This window comes from Drosophila virilis, chromosome X, assembly GCF_030788295.1.
Source record: "Drosophila virilis strain 15010-1051.87 chromosome X, Dvir_AGI_RSII-ME, whole genome shotgun sequence".
NCBI lineage: Eukaryota > Metazoa > Arthropoda > Insecta > Diptera > Drosophilidae > Drosophila > Drosophila virilis.
In genome coordinates, this window is record NC_091543.1 from 1607315 (window position 1) to 1632371 (window position 25057).

The window sequence follows — 25057 nt, forward strand, 5'->3', positions numbered from 1 at the left end:
CGAGCGGGACAACGGCACAACGGGACATCGGGCCGGGTTTTTTAACACTTTGATAAACCGATTAGCAGCGTGCTGCGGTTGACCTAAGCTACACAGCGCATAATCAGAGCATAGAGTTCCAAATAAATAGGCCAAAATTCATTCAAAATTCATGCTCAAAACATATTGTGCTCATTTGCATAAGTATTCAAAATGTGCTCGGTGGGGTCTGCTCCCAAGACGTCCATAAGGATAACATGTGTTTTTTCTTTTACCCTATACCCATTGAAATTTGTCAAAAGGGTATCATGTTTAAGTGTCTTCAAATTGATGGGTTCGACTTGTATGAGTAATATCGATAAATATCGATTTCGAATCAAGGCATTTTGAGCATAAGTTTAAGCTTTTAAGAGCTTGCCACAGGGCGAACGATATTGAGTATTTCCCATATACGAAACTTTAATACATTAAACATTTCATTTGGATCGGACAATAAGCACCGAGGCTAGGCAAAAACGTTCAACACATAGAGTAGAGTCGAGAAAAGAAGAAGCAAAGCTGTTGCAGAGAATTGTGTTAAGTTTTAAGTCAAAGTTAAGTCAAAGTTAAGTCTTAAGTGAAGTCTAAGTTAACTCTTAAGTCTGGGTATCTTCTAGTCGTGCAGCCAGTCCCCTTTACTTGTTTGTACGCTGTGAGTTGATTCTGTTTCTATTTTAGCTCCGGCTCCCCAATGTGCCTGGCTGCACATGTTTTGCCTGCTTGTCCCTGGAATTTTGTCCTCTCTTCACGTGTGCGCCGCTGTTGCTGCTGGTTCATGTTTTGACTTGGACGCCCGGTGTGGTGCACATTGAGACATCAACTCGCAATTGTCTCGGAGCAACAATTTTGACAGTTGTTGCCAGGCAGAGTTGGCATTTTGCATTGATTGAGCCATACGCATTCTCGTCCTTGTACGCATTCAGCCCATTCACTGGCACAGCTCGCGCTGTGTGCATTCCCCGAAGCTGCTTCTTAGGGTCATTGTGGCAGCATTTGATGGCCAACTTGAATTTGATAATGCATCAGACAAAGATTTGGCAAAGATTTCAAGATTTGTTTACGCACACAATGTGTGGGGTCTTCTGTGAATGGCGACAATTGCGACAATGACAGCCCGGAAACAGCTCAATCAATGGCCCAGGGCAACAATAACAATATGAGACTGCATTAAAATACTCGACAAATCTATATGTACTGGCTGCAAACTGAATTTCGCATGCACTAAAAAAGTAGTTCATATACATGTATATATAAATTTTGTGCTTTTTACAAATCCGTTTCGCGCCCTTAATTAATAGATAAAAAACTTTTTACCTTTCGGACGCCTGACAGGACAAACAGCGCGTAATTAATAGATTATTAAAGCCCTAATTAAATTCCAATTTGCTGCCCTTGCAAGCGCCATCCCACAAATCTAATTAAACAGTCTATTATTTTGAATAAAGAAGAAGAAGTTGCACTGCAATTTATTGCCACAAAATGTAAATTTCGCACAAACAACTGTAAAAAAACACACGGCCATTAATATGCACACAAACAAACTTCAATTGCGAATGTAAACAAAAAAAAAAAAAACATGCTAATTAGCGATGCAAGTCGCGAGCAATCGATAATTAATCGTACCATTTTTTTTTTTTGCATTTCTTATTGGCAAATGGTATGCAGCGCGCAACAGTTGCTGACGTCACAAAGCATAGCAATTAGTCTGGCAACCACAGCATCCTGTTGCGCCAGCAAGTACTGATAAACAAATGGGCAACCCCCGCCATGGCCGCCATTATGCATTGCACTCTATTACAAACTAACATATTTTCAATTGCTGCAAGGTTATTTCGATGTGCCCGTGTGCATATGTTTGCACATGCATAGACATGTATGTATGTAATTGCAAGCGCAGGCGCAACTGTCATTGCGAATGTATATTTATTGTGTTTGCTTTGCTTTTGTGTGCGAAGCACGCCAACAGGTAGATGACTTCCCCTCCCATCCCCCCTACCCGCTACGCTGACCGACATCTGCTAATTAGCCGCAGCGGCTGCAATGGCCATTAAAAGCACATAAAACTGCCACTTTGTGTTGAAATATATATTAAAATGCCAAATATATGCGTGTGTGTATTTGTTTTATTAATTAAATCGCAACTTACTTTGGAGCAGGAAGTAGGCAGGAAGCGTAGTGCAGGCGCCAAGGCCGAATAAAATCTTCATTTTTCCGTAGCATCGCGTTAAAAAAGCACTCACAAATCAATTACACTATTATATTATTGCTATGCACACTTCTTTCACAATTTATTTAGATAATAACACATAAAAAAAAGTAGAAAAAAATAATAAAAAAAAAAATAATAAGAGAAAGAGTAAAGCACACCCACGCACAATTAAAAAATACTAATTAGCGATGCAAGAACATCGATACTTGACAAGCTGCGATGATTGATCGATCTGCATCGCATGCCCAATCAAGGGCATCGATACCAGCGCCTGCATATCTTTAGTTACATATTTAATACGCTAATGCGTCGCAATGTCAAAATATTGTATTGCGCGCTGCCATAAAACTGACTTCTGTCCTTGCATAGCATTATTTGCGCGATATTTGTTAGCATTATGCTAAAGCTGCGCTACCCTTTCACTAAGTTAAGTTGACACCTCATATTTAGTTGTTTTCTCCTTTTTTTTTTTTGGGGCCAACGCTTAAGTAATGCGATTAATCGGCGACGATTGCTGCGTTTGTGACAAATGCAAATGCCATTGTTGTAATAATGAGTGCATTTTATCAGAAAGCTGAGCCTGGGCAAGTGCAGCTGATACTCGATACTTTTCGATGCGAGTATTAGCTGCTGCTGCTGCTGCTGTGTGTGTGTGTGTGTGTGTGTCGGCTTTCACTTTTAAGCCTTAAGCCAGTTTTCTTAACCAATTTTCCAGCCAGCATCGTATTACGAAACGGAAATCCTTTCGGTTTCTTCCGCTCTTCCTTTTCCAGCCAGCGCGATGCTAACAAGATTAATGAACGGGCTGCGCACGGCCAAAAAGGACGGGCAGGTCCTCAAACACGCACACACACACACACACACAGGCACACACATGTGAGTTGAATGTTTTCTGTTTGGTCATTGTCCTTTTTTGCGCGCTAGGCAAATAGCAATCGGCGCAGGCTGCGGCGTTCCGTTTGTTTATTTCGTTTTATTTTTTTTTTTTTTTTGATTATTATTTTTTAATAGCCTTTACCTGTTCGACGAGGTAACGCGATGCGCCCATTTAGTGTGCAAGCCGGAAGTTTGTACATTCGTTTTGCTTTTTATTGCAATTGCCGCTGTCGCAGAGGCGAACCTAACCTCAAACCCTTTTATCGTTACGCTTGACAACCCTGCAGCATGACTGACCTGTCGCGTGCACAACTGCTAAAAATAAAACTGTGTCGTTTACAGTTATTCGGTTGTGATCTTATCAAAATGCGGCATTGATCAATCGGAATGGTTTTTGAGGTTATGTTTGCCAAAGATTTTAGGGTTATGTACGCTAACTTTAGCCTTGAACAGTATTTCATTTACTATACTATAAAATCTATGTGTATACCCTGTAATTTCCCAGTGCCAGGCAAAACAACTTGAATTCTATATGTTTTTGCAGCTCTTTTGGCTACTTTTGCGTTGCTTTATATATTTTTCATAATTTTTGGGTTTCATATAAACCATGTGACTTAATAAATATTTCAAAAAAAAATAATAATAATAATAATAATAAAAAAAAAATATATATGTATATAAATGTGTATATTATGTAAGATATAAGGACACCAACCGCTTATACCAAAAAGAAACGAACAAATATTTGTGATTTCCTCTAAGAAATGTTTTTCTACGTGTTATTTTTTTTTTACGATTTTTTGTGCTTTTTTTTTTTGTCTTTTTTATCAAAATGCGCTTAGCTCACACACAAAGTTTGACTCTCTGGCTGACTGTGGTGGAGTGGGGAAGTGGGTGGTTGGGTGGGGGCGGGGTTATAAATGGTTCTCCATTACGGGACATGCATACATATATATATATATATATATATATATATATAGATACAGGATATATAGCGGGTCACGGAGCTGGTTTTACAGGGTATCTATCTACGCGACCGTTTGATATTTGCGCGGCTCAAGCGAAATATTGAAGCCATTCTCCAGCTTGAGTATAATGTCCGCCTGCAGCTTAAAGTCCGCCTCCGTGTCGGTCGAGTGAACAATAAAGTTGCGCACAATTGTGGATAGAAGAACCTTCAGCTTGAGCATGGCATATTTGCGTCCAACACAGCTGCGCGGTCCCGCACTGAACGGTATGAAGCTGTAGTAGTGCCTGTTGGCGGCACGTTCCGGCAGGAAATTATCGGGATCGAATTCGGTCGGATTGGGATAGATGTCGGGACGACGATGGACACAATATTGGAGAAGAACAACGGTGGTGCCCTTGGGCACCGTATACGGTCCACTGACCAGCTTGACATCGTGATCCAAACGGCGGGCAATCAATGGCACTGGCGGATACATGCGCAATGTTTCGAGTATGACGCGCTCCAGATATTTCATTTCCATGGTGTCGGCAAAGGTGCAATCGCGCTGCATATTATCGCCAAAGATTGACTTCTGTTCGGCAAAGACACGCTCCTGGATGTGCTTGTGTATGCCCAGCATGCAGAGCGCAAAACTGGAGCCAGCCGAGGTGGTGTCATGACCCTCAAACATGATTGTGTTCACCTCATCCATGATGTCCTTTTCGTTCCATTCGATATCGGGATTCTTGGCCATCTCGACCATGGCGTCGAGCAGTGCCAAACGACGCTTGGCGCCAACATCGTTCTCATCGATGTCATCCAAATCGTCGCGCAGACCCTCCTTTTTGGTTGCGGACGTGACGCGTGACTGCTTGACGGGCGTCTCCTCGACCTCCTCGATAATGGCATGCGTTTCGTTTTGGAAATTATCCTTGCGATCCTTGACCACCTTGCGTGTCATGCCCAATATGATGTTCATCATGCGATCACCCTTCTCGCGCAGCTTGGTAAACTTATAGATGCTATCCAAACGATACAATAGCTTCACCTGACGCTTGTGTATAATATCGCACATGTCCACCACAGCCTGGGCATACTCGAAACTCTTATTGCCCTCCGGCAGCTTCTTGACGCCCATTGCCGTCGACAACAGTATATCGACGGTTGTCTGTGACATATAATCGTGCACATCGAATGATTTGCCTGCCTCCTTGGCCATGCGCGCCGACACGGCCTTCGAGTGATCCACGAACGTTGGCACAAAGCTCTTCAAGATGCTCTGATGGAATGTGGGCGCAATCATTTTGCGATGATGGCGCCAATGGTGGCCATTGCTGATCAGCAGCCCATCACCGAACCAGGGCTTAAAGTAGCGATATTCCTCGGCCTTGGTCAGATGCTGGTGTCCGCTCAATATGAGCTCAATGTCGCTGGGATTCGTAAGGAACACAATCAGCACATTGCCCAGCCAGGCCTTCATTGTCTCGCCATATTTGTTCAGATAGCCCAGACCGACAGCCAGAATCTCGGCATTGCTCAAACCTGCCGCCAAATGGGCCATGCCAATTATTGGCAACGATGGCGGCGATGGTATATTGGCCACCATACGATATTCCCGGGTATTGCGATGCCAGTACTCGTACAGGGCCATGATCAGCATGGTGCCAACCAGGCCAGTTAGCAGGGGGCTGAGCATGAAGCTGCCCGTGCTGCCCGTTGCCTGTTGCAGCGTCTCCTGCACCGTTTCCACAGACATCCTTGCGCTCTTCTAATCTGCTCCTCTTGCAACTCTATTGTTTATATTATATTGATCCTGGCGTCGTTCGGCTCTTGTGCTTGATCCAATCTGCTGCTCGTTGCGCTGCCAATGCTCAACTGTGTGTGGTCTGTCGGCCCGTTTGGTCAATTATAGTCGTCCAGCGGCGGCTGGACTATGCGCCAATGCGTGCTATGCACCCGGCTGACCCCCAATCAAGTGTTAAGCGTATTGCGCCGTTCCATTTGCAAACCAAATTCGCCAGCCCCCATTTTCCCTTGTTCCCCTGCCCAATCCTCTGCTTTGGCTTTGGCAGCGCTTCACTGTGTTGTCTTCACTTGCCATTGGCTGTGGCTCCCGTTGTTCTTGTTGTTTTTATTGCTTTTGGATACGTAATCGCAGCGATCGCATGTTGGGGCTGAAAGTTTTCTGTGCCCGCTAGAAACGAGCGCAAGTCGTGCTTTCGGCGCGTGACACGATATCCAGACAAAGATGTGACCGTATCAAGTCGATGCCAAACTAAAACGATAACTATATATCGATATATGCTTACTCGCAGTGTATTGAGTATTTTTTAGTGAAATAGTCCTTTGCCGCAAGGCGAGACTCAACTTGATGCCTAACTAAATATCGATAGGTACGTATATCGATATCGTATATCGATGCCTGAGAGCAGTGTGCAGCATTTTGCAGTACGTGACCTTATAGTATCTATTGAAACGAGCGCAAGTCGTGCTTTCGCCGCGTGACACGATATCTAGACAAAGATGTGACCGTATCAAGTCGATGCCTAACTAAAACGATAACCGTATATCGATGCTTACTCACAGTATATTGAGTATATTTTAGTGAAATAGTCCTTTGACGCAAGGCGAGACTCAACTTGATGCCTAAATAGATATCGATATGTACGTATATCGATATCGTATATCGAACGCGTAACGATAACTTTATATCGATGATTAGCTTTTTGGTACTCAATGTAAATAGTCCTTTGCCGCAAGGCCAGACTTATCTTGTTGACAAAATAAATATCGATAAATATGTATATCGATATTTTATTTCGCATATCGATGTCTGATAACAGTATGCGGCATTTCGCAGTACTTTACTGTATCCAAAGAGATAATCGCTATACATATCGATAGGCATAAATCGAATTGATGTTCCAATCATGCTTATGCACATTAGCTTATGGATATTGGCAGGGCGAGGTTAGGTTAGGTTACACAGACCGGGAGTTGTACCCAGAGGTCCATTAGAATGCACCGTTGTATAAGCTTTTGCCGTTAAATAGGTCGTGCCCTTTGGCGTGGCACGAGCACGATATCTCGAGTACTAGCTAAAAACCAACCCGCTTACTATGGATAATAGATATTTATATATATCTTAATCTATAATATACATATTATATTTCTATTTGAATAACATTTACAGTGAAATAATCGTTTCTTTTTGGCGTGACACGTGACATGGAAACACGGCACATGCTCGTGTTGGTCTCGCCAGGTGTCATCTCTAGTTTCACACACTTCCGCAGGATGCTCGTGTGATCCTCGCTCTCTCTCTCTCTCTCTGTCTCTCTCGCTCGCGCTGCGTATGCAAAGCAGGGACTACCTGTGCAAAAACTACCTGCAACGGAAGTGGGTGATATTTTGTTGTTGTTGTCTCTCTTCCTTCTTGTTTATTATTATAATTTTTGCTATTGTTCCTGTTGTGCTTGTCGTATTTTGCTTTCGCTTTTCATTTAAATTCAATTTCAGCATATTTTTTGTTTTCTTCCTCTGTGTATGTATTTCCTTTTGTTATCAACACCTGAACGCGATTGCAAAAACCGAAATGTAAGTGGAACAATGAAAAGGAAGCTGTCGCTTTTAAGGACTTGCCTCCCTATTCACGTGCCCCTCTGCTGTCCTCTTGCTGTTTGTCAAATATATATATATATATATATATATATATATATATATTGTTTTTTTTTGAGTGCTCTTCTATTTGATTTATTTACATTCGGATTGCCTGGCATTGGATTAATTTCGCTTTTTGCTCGCGTGTTGCGAGCGTGTGTTGCCACAGCTGGCAGAGCCTCACCTGGCATTAAGTGCCAACCGTTGCCCATCTCTTCTTCTTCTACATCCCGGCACTTAGCCCTTAAGCCTAGAAATATGCTTTGTATACCGCCTGCAGCTCGAACTCAACTGGTTTCTTATGAGACATGCACATTCGCCGCCTTCCAATTGGATGCCAATTGGCCGATAACCTATATCTTATCGGAAGTGCCTATTATTACGGTATATTAGCTAGACTAAATCGAAGCCACGTGTTCTTATTACTATTCACAACATTCCAAAGGTCAACGTGTATCTGTATCCGTGTTCCTGTATCTGTATCTGTGTATCTATATCTGTGTATCTGTATCTGTGTATCTGTATCTATGTATCTGTATCTGTGTATCTATGTATCTGTATCTGTATCTGTATATGTGTATCTGTATCCGTGTACCTGTATCTGTATCTGTGTATCTATAACTGTGTATCTGCGTATCTGTATCTGTGTATCTGTATCTGTGTATCTGCATCTGTGTATCTATGTATTTGTATCTGTATCTTTATCTATGTATCTGTATCTGTATATGTGTATCTGTATATGTGTATCTGTATCTGTGTATCTATGTATCTGTATCGGTATCTATGTATTTGTATCTATGTATCTATCTGTATCTGTATCTGTATCTGTATCTGTGTATCTGTATCTGTATCTGTGTATCTGTCCGTCTATATATCTGTGTATCTGTATCTGTACGAGATTAGTAGAGCCTGCACCCGACATTATATTCATGAGCAATTTCCATTTATATTCTACAAATTAAAATACCTCGTGCATAACATTTAATAAATTTATTTCACAAAAATGCATTTTGAAAATATAAAATGATGTCACGTAGTTTCATTTTCGCAATAAATTAGAATTTCGAATTTGACGCAGCGATCGGTCTTAAAGTTTAGTTAAATGTGGACATGTTGTTTCCAGATGTCGTATGGACTTTACATGCGTAAAAATAAATTAGGTAAATGAATGCATTTTAAATATTGTGAACGCGTCGTCATTTGAATACGAATTTCGATTAATGCTAATTATATATGTATATATATATATATAAATATATATATATATATATATATATATATATATATATATATATATATATATATATATATATATGTGTGTGTGTGTGTGTAGGCTAGCATACATATATGACTTTTTTTCTTGCAAATTTTGGACACAGAAGCATTTGATTATGTCATTTTTTTTTGTTATATAATAATTTAATATTAATACGTTTAAGTATAGTATATGGGCATTATAATAGTTTATTTTGCTTAAATTTGTTTTCTGTTTCTTTTTTTTGTTTATTTTCTTTCTGATTTTCTTGATCTTTTTCTCTTTCTTTATATAACGGAATCGCATTACAAGCTAACATTGTCTTTTATAAATTGTTTGTGAATTTCTCAATAGACCTCAACAGACTTATGACGAGGACATAAAAACCACAGAAGTTGCATAAATATAGTTATACAGGAACACACCAGCAGGGAAAGGGGACACTGGCTGGCCCGACAGCACAGTTATCGCAAATATCTATATATGCATTTATATATATATATACATATATATATAAATATAGATATATATCTAGACTCGCACAAGTACATATATACAAAACAACATGATATAACAGGGACGAAGACACGATGAGGGATTGTTTCGGTGTGCGGGTGTTCCTTGATGTGTTTCTCTTTTTCTTTTTTTTTTTTTTCCATTTGGCGCATTCGCTTACGTCGTCTCATTGAGATGCGCGCAGTGCGCGTCCTGCATGAGCTGCGTCAGTTTCTGCGTAAACGTTGGAATGTCCTGCCAGAGCATAAAATTGTTAATTCGAATATTTAAAATGTTTATATAATCAAATTGTGACGTACAGTTGTCTGGCATATTTCCTCGAGCGCTGTTTGCGGAACTGGCAATGCCGCATTCACGAAGCTCTCGTGCAGCTGGCGACGATCCACCTGACCCATGGCATACAGTGCCTGTGCAATCAGATCACAGTGGAGCGCACCCTCGCCGCTCGACAGCAGATTGAGCAGCGCCCGCTGAAAGGAGGCCAACAGCTGCTCCTTGAACAGGGCCCGCTGATAGAGGCGACTCCGTTCGTTCACATTCTGCATGGAGACCAAAACGCTGCGCACATTACTGGGATCTGTGCCGCTGACCAGCATCTGGCCATACGCATTCATAATGGCCATAAAGTGTTCCGGATGCAGATTGTCGCTGCAATTGAAATTGTGCGGCGGCGATGACGCCGTTGACTGCTGCTGTCCATTGGCATGACCATTGCCATGGCCATTGCTCAGCTGATTCTTGTAGAAGAATTGCCACTTGCAGGTGAGCACGCTGTCGTGATGTGGCAGAAGTTTTAGCAATTAAGTCAGAAGCTGTGTGCGTTGACTTCGCTCACCTGTCGAAGAGCGCAAATAGCAGGCTGGTTATCTCGCTGCTATCCGTTGCCGCATTCTGTTGCTGCAGCAGCGGCAATATCTGTTGTGTGCTAAACGTCAAAATGCTGGGCATCAGCACCAGTGACCCGTTGCCCGGCTGCTCCACAATTAGCTGAAACATTTGCAACACCTTCTCCATAACAGCCAGCCGGCTGAGCGTCAATTGTTCCCTGAAAAAAAAAAGAAAGAAAAACAAATACATGCATCAATTAAAGTGGGACAGCTAGCATGAATATTGAGACGCACCTGCTGCTGACATCGATGAACAATGTGATCATCTCCCTGATGAATTGTGCACCCAAATGTATGGGCAGGGTGCGCAGCATGCTCAGACTGAAGTCGGCGACGGTAATGGCCATGGCAATGCTGCTCAATCCAAAGCTATTGAAGATAACCAGCGCCTTGTTCAAAATGGGCTGAGAAAGGTAGAGAGAGAGAGAGAGAGATAGAGGGAGAGAATTGATGAGAGTGAGACAGCGAGTTATTTAGAGGCAAGTAAAGGGCACGATTAAGAGATATCCTTAAACAAGCTGGCTTTAAAAAGCAATCAAGTCTCCTTTTATACACACATATGATTCCTTCTTCGCTTGGCCTTGCTGCTTAACTAGAATCTAATCTGATTTAACTGTTAACATTTGTCTAATACATTTGAAGAACAGGGCACATCCTTATTTGAATTAGTTGGCTATCTATCAAATGTTCTCATAACTTGGCGACAAGTTTGCATAAGGCAACAGGACCTGACTTAGCGCTACGAACTGAACTTTATCTAAGCTTAAACATCGTATGCCATAAAATGCCTGCAGCTGTTTGTCAGAGTGCGCTCACCTTAAAGGTGTGCGCCAGCATATCCTTGGCATGAGCGCCCGTCGCCTTGAAGTGCTCGATGAGCGACGTAAAGGTGCCCAACAGGCTGAGCGTTGTGGCCGCCACTTTGCTCTCGCCCGCGGCGGGCAGTTCGAGCTCAAGGAAATTGCGTGACAATGCATCGATATACTCCCGCAACATCCATTGACGACGCTGATAATCCTGCTGCAGTTCGGGCACATTCTTCCAGGGCAACACCATATAGCTGACCAGACTGATGTGCACATTGACGCACACCTGACGCGGTAGTTGGGCGCCCAGCCGTGGTCCCGCCTGCATTAGGCTCTGTATTTCGGGTATATCCAGCAGACATTTGGGTCGTATCACAGTCGCTATAAAAAGCAGCACCTCGCTCGCCGCCTGCTGTACAATCGGTGAACCCGCCGATGGCGATGGATTGCCCGCAAATATGCTGCCCAATACGGCAAAGAGTCGATGCAGCAGCTGTTCGCTATTGAGACAACGCGACAGCGGAAATATGCTGCGTATGGCCATTAGAACTTGAGCGTAACTGTGCCAAATAAATAAATATAAATATCAATGGGCATTTTAAGTGGAAAAAGCTGAACGTACAGATTGTCCATATCGGTCTGGAAGCTCGCCTTTTCCGCTTCGCTTCCGCCGACGCGATTGCTGGCGAGCAGATGCAGCGTTTGCAGCAAACGATCCGATAGCACCTGCAGCTGGCTCTCCATTTCGCCCCTAACATCGGCTGCCGCTTGCGTTGGATCCATGAGTGGAGCCAGACGCACCACGGCCTGACACACGGTCGCAAAATCACGCAATATTTCGCCAACATTTGCCGTTTTCAGTTTACGTGCCATCTCATAACAACGTCCGCTGCCATGATCCAGGGCCAGTTCCAGCGACAACAGATAAGTCTGCGGACGGGACCAATGGGCAAAGACTTGGGCAAACACGATGTGTGCACCGCGTGTGCTTGCCAGCAGGGCCAGGCATTCGAAGCACTGGTCCAGAAACTGTTGCCATTCCGTTGTCGGTGTTTGCTACAAATAGAAACAATGTTAAACAATCGATTACTCGATATCGATAAATATCGAAACTGCAAACTGGCTTCAAAACGAACCCGTTTGTTAACGAATTCCTAATTTCCATTTGCAATGCTCTTTGAAAATGCTTGGAAAGAGGAGATACCCGAGCACAGCGGACAATTTAAAAGCTATCGATTACTAGATATCGATATGTATCGATTTCAATGCCCTGTACACATTAAACGACGAGATGAGTCTAGGTAAAAGAAAAGCTATTGGTGACAAGATATAGATAAATGTATATCAAGGCTGGAAATCGGTTATGAAGTATGAGTATATAAAAAATGTTATCGATTACGATATCGATATATTACGGAGCCATAAGTCCTTTTTAAATCGAACCAATATTTTGAACCTGCACCCTTAGAATATGGGAAACAGAAGCGATTGACAAGGCAAGAAGATATACTGAACCAAGGAAAAGAAAGGCAATCGATTGCTAGATATCGATATGTATCGATGCTAGCAATCGGTTTTGAATCGAATCGATTTATAGCCGCATTTTTGAACACTTTGAAAAAGGGGAAATGGTAGAGAAATGTGAAGCATGGTCTATAAGATCTAAAAAAGGGCTTTTTACCCTATTTCTGCCTTAGTTCAAAGCTATCTCAAGCCTGAGTCAAATGTGCCTTAAACAAATTCAATATTTACCAGAGACATTTCTAATCGAAAGACTGCCGACACTCAACATTAGCTGGAATAAAGTTAAATATAGAGTTTTTTTTTTTACGCACATCGTCCTCCATGAGCTCATTGTCCAGCAGCTCCAGCTCGGGCTTGTTAATCTCAAATTGTGTACGTCGCATTATCTCATCCACCAGCTTCATCATCATATCACCATGAAAGGCCGTCATCTGCGTTGGCTGCTCTGCAATCACCTTGATGATGGGCGTCCAAATGTCCAGCTTTTCGGTAAAGTCTAGAGCGCCGTGTACTGCACAAAAAAAAAAATAGATCAAAATATATGAATAAACTTTCAACTGAATTGGAGTCTGTTTGGCGCACTTACATTTGGTGGTGCAGCGATAAAGTTGATTAAGAAATGGCTCAAGCACTTCGGGCTCCTGAAACAATTTCGCCGCATATTTGGTGGTATACAAACGCAACAGTTCACGAAACTTATCGCTATACATTTCGCTCTGTTGTTTGCTACGATTATGCTGTTCCAGCAGGCCGCTGACGCCGTTCATCAATGTACCGGCAAAGGGCAACACCTTTTGCAGATAGAGCAGCTCGTTTAGCACCGAGAGGGCGGCCAGGGAGATGGGCTCATTGTTTTGACGCCATTGCGATAAATCAAGTATGCTCATTAGGAAGTATTCCGAGATCAGTTCGGTGCATATCCAGCTGACCAAATGCTGTACACAGCTGAGCAGCTCCAGTACAGAGGAACTGTAAAAGACCAAACATCAACCTAATAAATTGTAAAAATTGCAATAATAGGGGTATTCCTCAAACTAATTATGCTTCGATTATGCTTTTCTGCTACGACGAAATTTTAATGCTCTTTGCTTTGTCTGCAGAATAAATTGTATAAATCATTTTGAAACTATTTTAAACCGTTTTCTAGCACATTTCTCTTTACCGATAACACAGCCTTCAGTTATCGATAACTTTTGGTGGACGTACAATGTTTAAAGATTTGAAATTTGAATTATTGAGAAACTTATTCCATAAAGTCGGACCTTACACCTATTTCAACTCAATTATTAAATAATTTCCAATAAAAACAAAACATTACAGCTGCAATTTATCGATATCGATTCTTCTACATCTCAGTTATCGATAACTTTACGTATTCTAACACTGATCAATTTATAATAAAGTTTAGTCTCGTTAATTGAAAACTTCTTCCATATCATTTATAATGAAATATGGCACAACTGCTGTGTAATCGATAGCTTTTTTGTGGGCTTATAAAAGTCAAATTAATAAAATGTGCAGCTCAAAAACGTAGCTACACAGCTGTAGCGAAAATTGAATGCAACTGCAGTTGATTCTGGGTTAATTCCCAACAATTTTCCTTTATATTTCTTATACACATATGACGAACATTACGAAACAGCTGTTGGCTATCGATAACTTGATTATATTTTAATTGGTTTAAGAAGAGAGAATACCCATAATTAAATGTAGTCTAAGTTTTTACTTGCTTCATATTTAAACTCAATTTTCTAAATAAAAGTTGATTGAAGGCTACAGCTGACGGTTATCGATAACTTTTTTGATAATGCCACATATTACAAAATCGACAGAAAGTTATCGATAACTTTATACTAAACTCATTTTGCAGCTTATTGGACTACTTTCCTTGCCTAGGGCTAGTTAAATATGGAACACCTGTTGCTAATCGATAACTTGTACATCGATAATTAGTTTAAGGATTGCCCCTAATGGATATTTACTTGCTTTCAGTTAAGACATACCTTAATTGATTGTCATTTGGCAGCGCTGTGGTTAGACTGAAATCCATGAAGGTGCTGGGTATGGTCGTGTGTATGTCTTTGCCATTGATATGACAGACAGCGATTAGTAGATATTTGGTGAGCAGCTCCAGAACATCGGGTATACACATGGAAACGCTGCACACACACACACACACACACACACACACAGAGAGAGACAGGGGCAGGCGGAGCACAAGGAGAAAGGGTAGACGGACTCACAATTAGTTTTGAGTTACATGAATCACAAATAGAATGTTTAATATTTATAGACGCAGCCTTACCATGAGTGAAAGTATTGCTTCCATTCGGTGGTCAGGTCGCCGCGATTGCTGACCACCTCTTCGGATGTGACGCGCAACAGATTGATGCCCAGACAGAAACGTGTCTTGGTCAGCTCCATGCAGTGCTGCATATAATTGGGATCCTGTTCGGGAAATTCACGTTTGCCCAGCAGCGCAATTAGCTGCGCCAATGTATCCCGATGCCGTCGGGCGCCGGTGAGCACCACCAGCTGGGCATAGCTATGCCAGAGCGTTTCGCGCAACAGCGTACGATCCGCCGCCGTCAGCTGTGTCCAGCGGCGCGTTATCGTATGCTCCAGCGTTGAGGTGCTAAAGAACCATAGGAATTGATTCTCTGTAAAGCTATTGCTAGCGGTTGCGACGCGCAGGCACAGCTGCCAGGCCTCCGGCTGCGATTTGAATGCCAACAAATTGGTTTCGATCTCACGTTTTCGGGCATTGCTCGTCGTCGGCTGGTAGAACTCGTTCAGCAGCACCTCCACCGACGTCATCGAGGCGGCATGCTGCACGATGACGCATATTGCATTAGTATTCAGGGACAATGGAGTATTGGGTGTAAAAGCGACAACCGTCCCGTTTTTTTTTTTTTTTTTCGCTCCACTTCTTTTTTTTTTTCTTCAGCCTTAAGACTTACCATTTTGTTGGCGTTTGGTGTGGGTGTGTGTGCGGGCGCGACCCCTGCGGTCTGAATGGTGTGCGGTTTTGTGCTCGGTGCTAGCGGTGATAAGTGATTTGAGTGCATTAGCAGTTGTTTGCTAAGAATTTCATGATTTATATTTGAATTTTTTTTTATCAATTTTCTTTGTGTATATACGACTTGCACATCTCGGCAGCGTTGCCAGTGCAATGGTAGTGTTGCCACACAGCTAAATTGCTGTGCACTTAACAGCGCAGCTCTCATTTAACATTGCACTCTAGTATGTTGTTCACAGTGTGGCAAGCAAAATTGCATATCAATTTGTTCGGCAGCATACTGATGAAATACGATGAAGTGTACAGAACACAATGTTTGTCTTAATAAAAGACATAATGTCTGCCTATATTGAGTGTATATAAAAGCGCAGTCCACAGCTTATTCGTTAAGCTGTTCGATTTGATTTTCTTAGCTGCATACCAGTTTTGCCGGCACCGTTCGATAGGCGAGCAATTATCAGGGACGATTTCAAAACGATTTGTGACAGCTTATTTTTAAATTGTATGCCTATCGAATATAACGACTCATATCGATTGAAATTTACAGCTCGCTGAGAGCATAACAGCTGGAAAGTCGAAGACGACAACCAGAAACGGGTGAAAACGACAGAAAACGGATGGAGCGATAGCAACGCAGTGCATTTCATAAATGTTGAGCCATTAAACAATATTAGTTAAACAATTGTCGCTGTCGTAATAAACAAACACAAATACGAAAAAAATCGTGAAAAAATGCACAGACGGTCGGTGCATACAACAATGTGGAGAAGTATCGAAGCGTAAAAATCAAAGGCGGCGCCAGCCACTCGAACACCAGCCAACCAACCAACAACAACAATAGCCACGATAATAAATTGGAGAAATCAAAATAAAAGGTATCACCCATGGCCAATCGAAATGCACAAATTTGTTCGCGAAATACCAAAATTACACTTGAATTAGTTTAATAGCAAAGGTCTCGCAATTAAATGCAAAGTCTGTCCGTGTGTGTGTGCGTGTGTGCGCTGGTGGGGGTGCCACACTGATTGAAACAATAATAACAACAGCAGTTGGAAAACGTCAGCCATTAAGTGTGGCCAGCTGCAGAGATCGCTGCACTCTTTAACAGCGGTTCTAACTGCTGATGTTGTTGTTGCTGGTGTTGCCACTGTCCTGAAAATTTGGTCATTGTACATTGTACGCCCAATACTGCTCTTACGTATGCACACTGCGTACATATACATGCATATGTATATATATATATATATTTATATTTATATATACATATATAGGTATTTGTACATGTGTAGGCAGCCCTTGCAGTTTTGTTTTGCCTTTTGACTGTTGCTCTCCGCTCTCGCGCTCTCTATCTATATATCTCTATCCCTGTCTTTCGCTCACAGTTGCTGGGCGAGAGTGCAAATGCTAAAATAGCCGTTGTAATTTGGTTGTTTTTTTGTCTTTATTTTTTTGGATTTTATACCCAACAATTGCAACTAGGCCTATCAGTCGATACGTGAATGCTACCGTTAGACGCTTAAAAATGGATTTTTGAAAAGCCGTTAGTAAGCGTTTGTGTGTGTGTGTTTGTATGTATTGTGAGTGTGTTTGTGTGTATGTATCCTTGCTATTATCTTAATTGTTGCTGCCCACTCTGCTTCCGACTTGCTGCTGCAAACTGTTTTGCACAGCTTGATTACGGCCATAATTGTTATAAATAACTGTTATACAGAATTTGTGAAATTGGCATTTCTTCGTTGCTTATTTACATAGATATGTGTGTGTGTGTGTGTATGTGTGCACACATACCTATATACATATGTATTTCTTGTTTTTGTCTGCTCTTCTACTACGCACTTTGCTTTTGCACGCTTATTGCGTTGTGTTTTTATGATTTCTTTTCGCTTTTGCCTTTACTCTTGCGTTTTGAATCTTATCAGCAGCAACGGAAATGTAACATACACTAATACATGCGCACGCACACATATATGTACATACATACATGAACGTACATACATATTTCTGTGTCTGTGTGCACGCCTTGCAGCTAAAAACGTTTACAAACTTTTTGTTTATGTATATGTATTTATTTTTTTTTCACCAGTTTTAACTGTTTCTTGGCCTTAGCCCATATTGGCCACCCACCGTTAGCCCATATGACGCGCCCTCCCCCCCCCCCCCCCTGTTTTCGCATGCCTCATTATGCACTTGGGTAGACTTTAATGCGCAGTCAATGACCGTGCTCTGCCCTATGGTAGGGGGAGAGAGATTGAGGGGTTGGTGTATAGAACAAATACCTTTTGTGAATTCACGAACTGCTGTGTGCTAAGAATTTAGCTGTGCATAGCCTTTACACCACTGTGCACACACACACACACACACACACGCGCGCGTTTGACCCCGTTAGGTTCAGACTTAAATCAATTTCCTTGCAGTTGGTTGCCAGGCTTCAAACTTTGAACCTGTGCTTGAGTTAGACTGGAAGTGCGCTTTGGAAGCGCTGTCTGTGTGTGTGTGTGTGTGTGTGCCTGTGTGGGAGTGTGTGTGGTGAATGGTTGGTAGTGGGAGGGGGGGGGGGGGGATTCGCTGACTAGGGGTACACACTAACTTGTGCGTCATTGCGAACTAAACAAAACGCGTTCGTTGCCAAATGAAGGGCATTGAAAGCTTCGGCGTTGCTCGCTTGTCTCATTTGCTTTGCGCCTCGCTGTGCGTGTGTGTGTGTGTGTGTGTTTGTGTGTGTGTGTACTGCATTTAGCGTCGTGTGTGCTTTACAGCTGCTGTCCTTGATTATAGCTTTTCTTTGGTTGGCAGAATCGTGGGGACTGGTTGCTGCTGTTTCTGTTGTTATTGTTGCTTCTTCTGCTGCTGCTGCTGCTTCTCTTTCGCCTAATATTGTTTGTATAGTTTTGACTTGTTTTTATTGTTGTTGTTAACGTTTGGCTTTGGCTCTCGCTTTGTTATTGTGATTTGCTTTGTACATGTGCTTTGTGGGGGCCTCTCGCATGCTCTCCCTCTCTCGCTCGCTCGCTTGCTCTGTTTGCTTGACAGCAGGTTGGCGCGTTGTGCGCGCTCTCTCTCTCTCTCTCTCTCTCTCTCTGTCGCTCGCATTAGATGAGCTGCTCTGTTTCGTCTGCTCTCTCTCGCGCCTTCTCTCTCTCTCTCTCTCCTTCTTGTTCTCTGTGTGCTGCGCGCGTTCTCTCCCTCGCAGCGTTTGGCGTTGTCGCTGTCGCTGTCGCTGCTGCTGCTGCTGCTTGCGCTGCTTCTTATGCTGCTTTCAGATGTTCGTGCGCTGCTCGCTGGGGGCTTCCAAACTCTGTTGCCAGTTAATTTTCAGTAACTAGTTGAAGTAGACAACAAAAAAATTAAAAAAAAAAAAAAAAAAACAAACAAGGCGAGCAAAATCAAATCAACGGCCAAAACTGCAAAACAGCACCTAAAACAGATACAATAACAAACGCGACCCCAAAAGCAGAAGCAATAAAAACAACAACAACAACAACAACAACGGCAGCAAACAAAAGTAAAGCAATAACCAAAAAAAAAAAAAAAATGAGACAAAACCAAAGACAAAGCAAACGCAAAAAAAATATATACAACAACAACAACAACAGAGTGTTATCTCTGTAAATGTGTGTGCGTGTTTTTGTTGAAATTGTTTTCAAAAAGTTTCGTAATTATCTGAAAATGCAACACATAAATAAAATGCAGTCAGCTGCGTGTGTTTATATATACATATGTGTGCGTGCGTGTGTGCGTGTGTGTGAACAGGCGGGTAGACAACAGACATAGAATATTGAGTGAAAGCATGCACACAACAATTTAATTTTCATTTCATTTTCGCATTTGCTTTCTTTCGCTTTGTTTCCTTCTACTTGGCGTTTCTTTTGCGTGATTTAATTTAAAATGTATAAATACATAATCAGAAACACACACACACACACACACACACACACAGTGCGTATGTGTGTGTGTCAACTTTATTAAGCAGTCACGCTGGGCCACAGCAACAACAGAAATAATAATAACAGCAACAATGCACACACACACACACACACACACACACACACTCACATACATACATATGTATGGCTGCTGCTAATGTTGTTGTCTTGAACGAAATTGCAGCTGAGTGTCATTTGTTTAGTCAACAGTGCTTTGTTTTTGTTGTTGATCTTCCAGAGAGCGTGGGCTTTACACCAACAGGCACAGGCGCGCTCTCTCCCTCTCTCCCGCACACGCACACGCATGCAAAGCGCGATGAGCACACAGCTGGGAGGCAGCAACAACAACAACAACAACCACAAATAACAACAGTTAACTGTGTGTGTGTGTGTGTGTGCGCATATCAAAAACAAATGCGTACAGTGAAACTTCGCAAAAGCTTAATAAAGCGCAAAGTCAGTCGCTTTAACTACATATTTCTAATTGAAAAGCTTCACTGTAAGCAATGTGTACACAAGCATTAAGAGTGAGCGAGAGAGACAGCTACTGTTGGGGAGAGAGGGAGAGAGAGAGTGAGTGAGGCGAGCGCAAATTGAATTAGCTCATCCAAAAAGAGAGAATATTGTTGACCAGTGTACAGTGAGTGTTAACAGTTGACCGTCCGTTTGCCATATACACACATACATACGTATTAGGGATGTTAGGAAATACAAATAGACAAAGACAAGATAATATATACAGGCATGTCGCTCTATTAACTATTCTAACAATCATAATTATTTAAATTTTGTACATTTTTCAAGCCTTTAAATAATGATTTTAGAAAAACATGAAAATTCACACACGAATTGGAAATATACAAATCGGATGTCTTAGTCAGATTCTAATGGAGTTTTTACTGTATATGTATATTTTGTATATATGCATGTAGTTGTGTCATGGCGAAAGCTATTCTATAAATATTACTCATACGCAGTTTGTTGAGTCAACGAGCTTAAGAAAACAATTAGATATATGTTCGAAAAGCACACGTATAATAAATAAATGTTATATATATATCTATATAGTGGAAAATACAAATGTTGTGTTTAACAATGGTTGAGCGCACTGTAGGTTTGTCACGGGGGTTGCTGCTAACACTTTACTCTCTCCCTCCCACTCTCTCTCTCTCTCATATTCTTTCGCTTGCTCATTCGCCTGCTCGCTCACACTCATGGGGCAGCCAGCCAATAACATTAAACAGCTGAGCTTGTTTGGAAACAACAGCCGCCCATCGTAACGGACGGGGCGCGTCATCAACAAAAGCGCGCATAGAGACAGATGACAAAAAAAAAAAAAAAATAATCAAAGCGAAACAATTCCAATTGTTGCCAATGGCTCTATGCGAGCGTTAGCGCGAGCGGGTGAGAGAGAGCGAGCACGCAAATAGAATTCAAATATTTCCAATATCTCTTTCCACATGCGCTTGGACCCTGGAAAGTATGCAACAACAGCAACAGCAACAACAACAACGAATTGACATTAATATTAAACTGCATGCATGTCCTTGATGCGCTACGCTCTTTTATTGCTGTAGCACAGCCCCCGCCCCGCCCGCTAGCGTGTGTGAGTGAAAGCAGCGCTGCGCAGCGTCAGCGTCAGCACGACGTCACACACATTGTTGTTGTTGTTGCTGCTGCTGATGCTGCGCTGCTGCTGCTGCGCCGCTGACATAGTTTCGTTGCGCGTGCGAGTGAGATAGCATATGAATCTGTTACACTGGCCTGAAAAAGTGATTTGACCTACATATGGGCATGTGCGCAGGCGGAATCATGGTCAGCCTAGCATTGATAGCATTGATAAGGATAACACGCACGCATAAATATGACAGTCAATTGATATTTGATTTATTTGCAGGCAGACAGCAGCAGCTGCAGCTCCTGGATTGCTGCGTCGATTTTATATGGGGAGCAGCAATACACAACAGCAACAGCAACAACAACAGCAACAGCAACAACAATAGCAGCAACAACAACAATCACCGCCTTAGCCTTAAACCTAGTGAACAGAACGGCAATTAAAGGGCATTATTTGTCACATTAGATAAACCACACAAGAACAGGAGCAACAGGAGCAACAGGAGCCATAAAATGTCATCGCCCAGTGCTGGTAAACGACGCATGGACAATGACGTCATCAAGCTAATTGAATCAAAACACGAGGTGACCATTTTGGGCGGCTTAAACGAGTTCCATGTGAAATTCTTTGGTCCATCGGGCACACCCTATGAGGGCGGCGTTTGGAAGGTGCGCGTCTATTTGCCCGATAATTATCCATTTAAATCGCCCAGCATCGGGTTTGTCAATAAGATCTATCATCCGAATATTGATGAATCATCTGGCACCGTTTGTTTGGATGTTATCAATCAGGCATGGACAGCACTGTACGATCTATCGAATATATTTGAATCGTTTCTGCCGCAATTGCTAACATATCCAAATCCCGTGGATCCATTAAATCGAGACGCGGCCGCCCTGTACCTGCACGAGCCGGAGGAGTATCATCGCAAGGTCGCCGACTATGTGCAGCGATATGCGACCGAGGATGCGCTGCGGGCGGCGCAGCAGGAGCGCGACAGCAGCGACAGCGAGTCAAGCATGTCCGATTACAGTGAGGACGAGGCCAGAGATATGGAATTATAATATCGGTTTAACTATATTATACAATTAACAAAAACAATAGCAGCAGCGGCAATAATAGCGACAGCCTAATGCCACGATTTGATCGTACAATACAATCCGATCGCCTCGACATATATATTATTGAAAAACCACAGCAAACAATATTAAGATAGTTGTATATATATATATATATATATCGATATATATATATATATATACATAAACAACATGCATATATAAAGAACGTGATTCGATGGAGCGCATATCGCAGCGATATGTTGATGTGCGCGCACATACTTATAAATACGAAATATGATCTAACACACACACACACACACACACACATATATATATATATATATATATATATGTTAATTAACGTAAGCTAAAAGTTTGAAAAAATTCTTAGTAATATAGCAATTATAGTAGCTGATAAACAAACAAAAATCGACAAAAACAAAAATTGAAAAAAAAAAACATACCGAAAGCAAGAAATGATAATAATTTTTGAACGAAAGCCTAGAGCATTGAAATCTAAAAGCAGTACATAAACTAGAAAGAGATATAAAATACAACACACACACACACACACTGACACACACACACACACACACACACACACACGCTGACATTTGAACATCAAGTTAGTTGTATATACCCTATAGAGTATATTCCATATTTGGTTTGACAACCGTTTTGTCAGCTGTTTAGCTGCCTAGCCACGCCCCCCCCCCCTCCCCTCCCACCCACCCACTTGACTAGCTAGCCCCGCCTTGGGGCCAGCCATGCAAATAAGTCGCATCAGAATTGGCAAATAGTTAGTTAACTTTTTATTTTTAATTATACATCTTTGACGCAGCTCTTATTACTACATGTTAAATGCCTAAGCTAATGTTATTATTAAGCTAAACAAGTTGTTTTTTTTTTCTGTAATCAATTTTCTTTTTTTTTTTTTAATATATATATTTACATATATACTATAACTAGGTTGCCAATTGATTGTGTGTTTTTGTGCGTTTCAAAAATAATATATATATATATACACATATATTTATTCAAAAAAAAAACAAAAAAAACATGCAACGTCAACAAATATTTGTTAATTTTTATTTTCAATTTCTGTGTCTTGTCTTTAAACTCTTGAAGTTGTCTTTTTTTGTGCTTGTTTTTTTTTTTTTATTTTTATTTTTGATGGAACAGAACAGAAAGTAAAGTTATTTAAGCGTTAAACAAAGAAAAAAAACAAAAACAAAACAAATTTTAAGCGAAAATTAAAAATTACTATAAAAACGAATCGTACAGTTCGTGTAGAGTTGTGTATTCTAGTTAACTTAGCGCGTTCAATAAAACGATAACAATTTTGTATATATACAAACACACATATATATATATATATATAGATATGGAGTGTGGAGAGTCTTTGTTCTTAGCTACAGCGGCCGAAGTTGCGATCTAACCTCACAGTTTTGAGCTAACCTCGACAAATTTCGTAACATAACCTCACAGTTTCGAGCTAACCTCAAAAATTTTCTAACCTAACCTCACAGTTTGGAGCTAACACCCCCCCCCCCCCCCCCCCACACAGCTTTAAGCAGTAACAAAAAACTATAGTTTGGGAATACACAACTCTAAAACACAAACACACATACATGCATACATATATATATATATATATATATATATAAATATATATCCAGATCTGGCTCATGTCCGCATCAAATTCCGGAAAGATCTGAGTAAGTTAATAAAGCATCTTGAAGGGTTATCACGTCGCATTCATAAAAAACAAGTTGTAGGTAAATGAATTTACGAAGAATTACCAGAAAAAATGTTATGGAAAATCAGTAGACGTGACATAGGTTTGCCTAGGCTCAAGTTAGGATAGCTTATAATGGAGAAATAATTCTATAAATTCTATAATTAATATTTGAGTAAAGAAAATATAATTGAAATAATTTAGAGAGGTGAATTACAAAAAACCAGGTATTCTTCTTTAAAGACCCGATTCGATTTGTAGTACAGATCGTTTACAAACTTACCTAGATCTTTATTAAAACTTAAGGGTCCGAATGTTGGATATAGTTTCCAAGAGATCCCTTAGAGCATTCAGTTCTGATGTGTTCGACTTTTTATTAAATTTGTGTTATACAAAGTTCTTTTACGAATCAAACTTGAGTCGATTTAAGGGAGATTAGGGCTTCTCTCCTATTCCTAATCCAATTCAAAATGCAGTCTTATTTAAAAAATTGATTGGATGGATAGAAAACTAAGAACAAAAGCTTTCAGATTCCTAATCTCCATCGGAACCACATAATTAATTGTTCAGCTGGATTATTTCTATATATATATATAAATATATATACACACACACATATATATATTATGCTTGTTGGAGGGAGGTGGGGCTAGGGGTAAAATCAAAAAGTGTGGGTGACAAACCTGCAACAGTTTTTAAACAAATCAAATCACGATAACAAAATGAAATATAAGTGAAAAGTAAATCGTAAAACGTAATTTTTAACATACTATTATTAATTATGTATTGTGCTAACATTAACAATATTTTATGCTTAAGTTTAACAAAGTGTTTATGAAATGATTATGTAAAAATAAATTGAAGATTAATACGAATTTGAATCCAATAATGATTGGGCAAAGGCAATATGGCATTACAGACGACAACTGAGAGCAAATAATTTCTCTGGATTCTTTTTTAGGAGTGCAAATAATTGAAAAATTGAACCCCTCATCAAA

General features: G+C 41.1%; 3 protein-coding genes and 1 long non-coding RNA gene across 5 annotated transcripts; 1 reads left to right on the forward strand and 3 right to left on the reverse strand.

Annotated features, from left to right (window-relative positions):
• Positions 1–3773: 3773 nt before the first annotated feature.
• Cyp4g1 (Cytochrome P450 4g1) lies at positions 3774–5928 on the reverse strand. Its single transcript, XM_002058208.4, has one exon. It carries the CDS (start codon positions 5806–5808, stop codon positions 4132–4134), a length of 1677 nt encoding a protein of 558 aa, XP_002058244.1. The 5' UTR covers positions 5809–5928; the 3' UTR covers positions 3774–4131.
• A 1273-nt stretch (positions 5929–7201) lies between these two features.
• On the reverse strand, positions 7202–8016 carry LOC116652262 (uncharacterized). Its single transcript, XR_004305245.2, has 2 exons — positions 7897–8016; positions 7202–7440 (listed from the first exon to the last, which is right to left on the reverse strand). It is a non-coding gene; the product is annotated as an uncharacterized lncRNA (long non-coding RNA).
• Positions 8017–8687: 671 nt separating this feature from the next.
• Positions 8688–15879, reverse strand: ebo (ellipsoid body open). Its single transcript, XM_002058207.4, has 11 exons — positions 15661–15879; positions 15006–15529; positions 14704–14859; positions 13287–13669; positions 13012–13211; positions 11799–12232; positions 11187–11736; positions 10605–10774; positions 10319–10528; positions 9783–10254; positions 8688–9717 (listed from the first exon to the last, which is right to left on the reverse strand). Exons 1-11 carry the CDS (start codon positions 15766–15768, stop codon positions 9640–9642), a joined length of 3285 nt encoding a protein of 1094 aa, XP_002058243.2. The 5' UTR covers positions 15769–15879; the 3' UTR covers positions 8688–9639.
• A 391-nt stretch (positions 15880–16270) lies between these two features.
• UbcE2H (ubiquitin conjugating enzyme E2H) lies at positions 16271–24934 on the forward strand. 2 transcript variants are annotated; one of them, XM_015169522.3, is made up of 2 exons: positions 16271–16594; positions 21540–24934. In XM_015169522.3, the coding sequence occupies exon 2, from the start codon at positions 21773–21775 to the stop codon at positions 22322–22324; it is 552 nt and encodes a 183-aa protein (XP_015025008.1). In that variant the 5' UTR covers positions 16271–16594; positions 21540–21772; the 3' UTR covers positions 22325–24934. The 2 variants fall into 2 exon arrangements, with proteins under 2 accessions (XP_015025008.1, XP_002058242.1); XM_002058206.4 differs by lacking the exon at positions 16271–16594 and adding an exon at positions 19048–19221.
• Positions 24935–25057: the final 123 nt, after the last annotated feature.

Excerpts from the sequence above, each read along its gene's own strand:
- ebo (XM_002058207.4), bottom strand. The coding sequence starts at position 15,768 with ATGCACTCAAATCACTTATCACCGCTAGCACCGAGCACAAAACCGCAC. Across the intron at positions 14,860-15,005 it reads AAGCAATACTTTCACTCATG|CGTTTCCATGTGTATACCCG; the intron begins GTAAGGCTGCGT and ends GTGTGTGTGCAG. Across the intron at positions 9,718-9,782 it reads AGGAAATATGCCAGACAACT|GACATTCCAACGTTTACGCA; the intron begins GTACGTCACAAT and ends ATGCTCTGGCAG.
- Cyp4g1 (XM_002058208.4), bottom strand. The coding sequence starts at position 5,808 with ATGTCTGTGGAAACGGTGCAGGAGACGCTGCAACAGGCAACGGGCAGC.
- UbcE2H (XM_015169522.3), top strand. The coding sequence starts at position 21,773 with ATGTCATCGCCCAGTGCTGGTAAACGACGCATGGACAATGACGTCATC.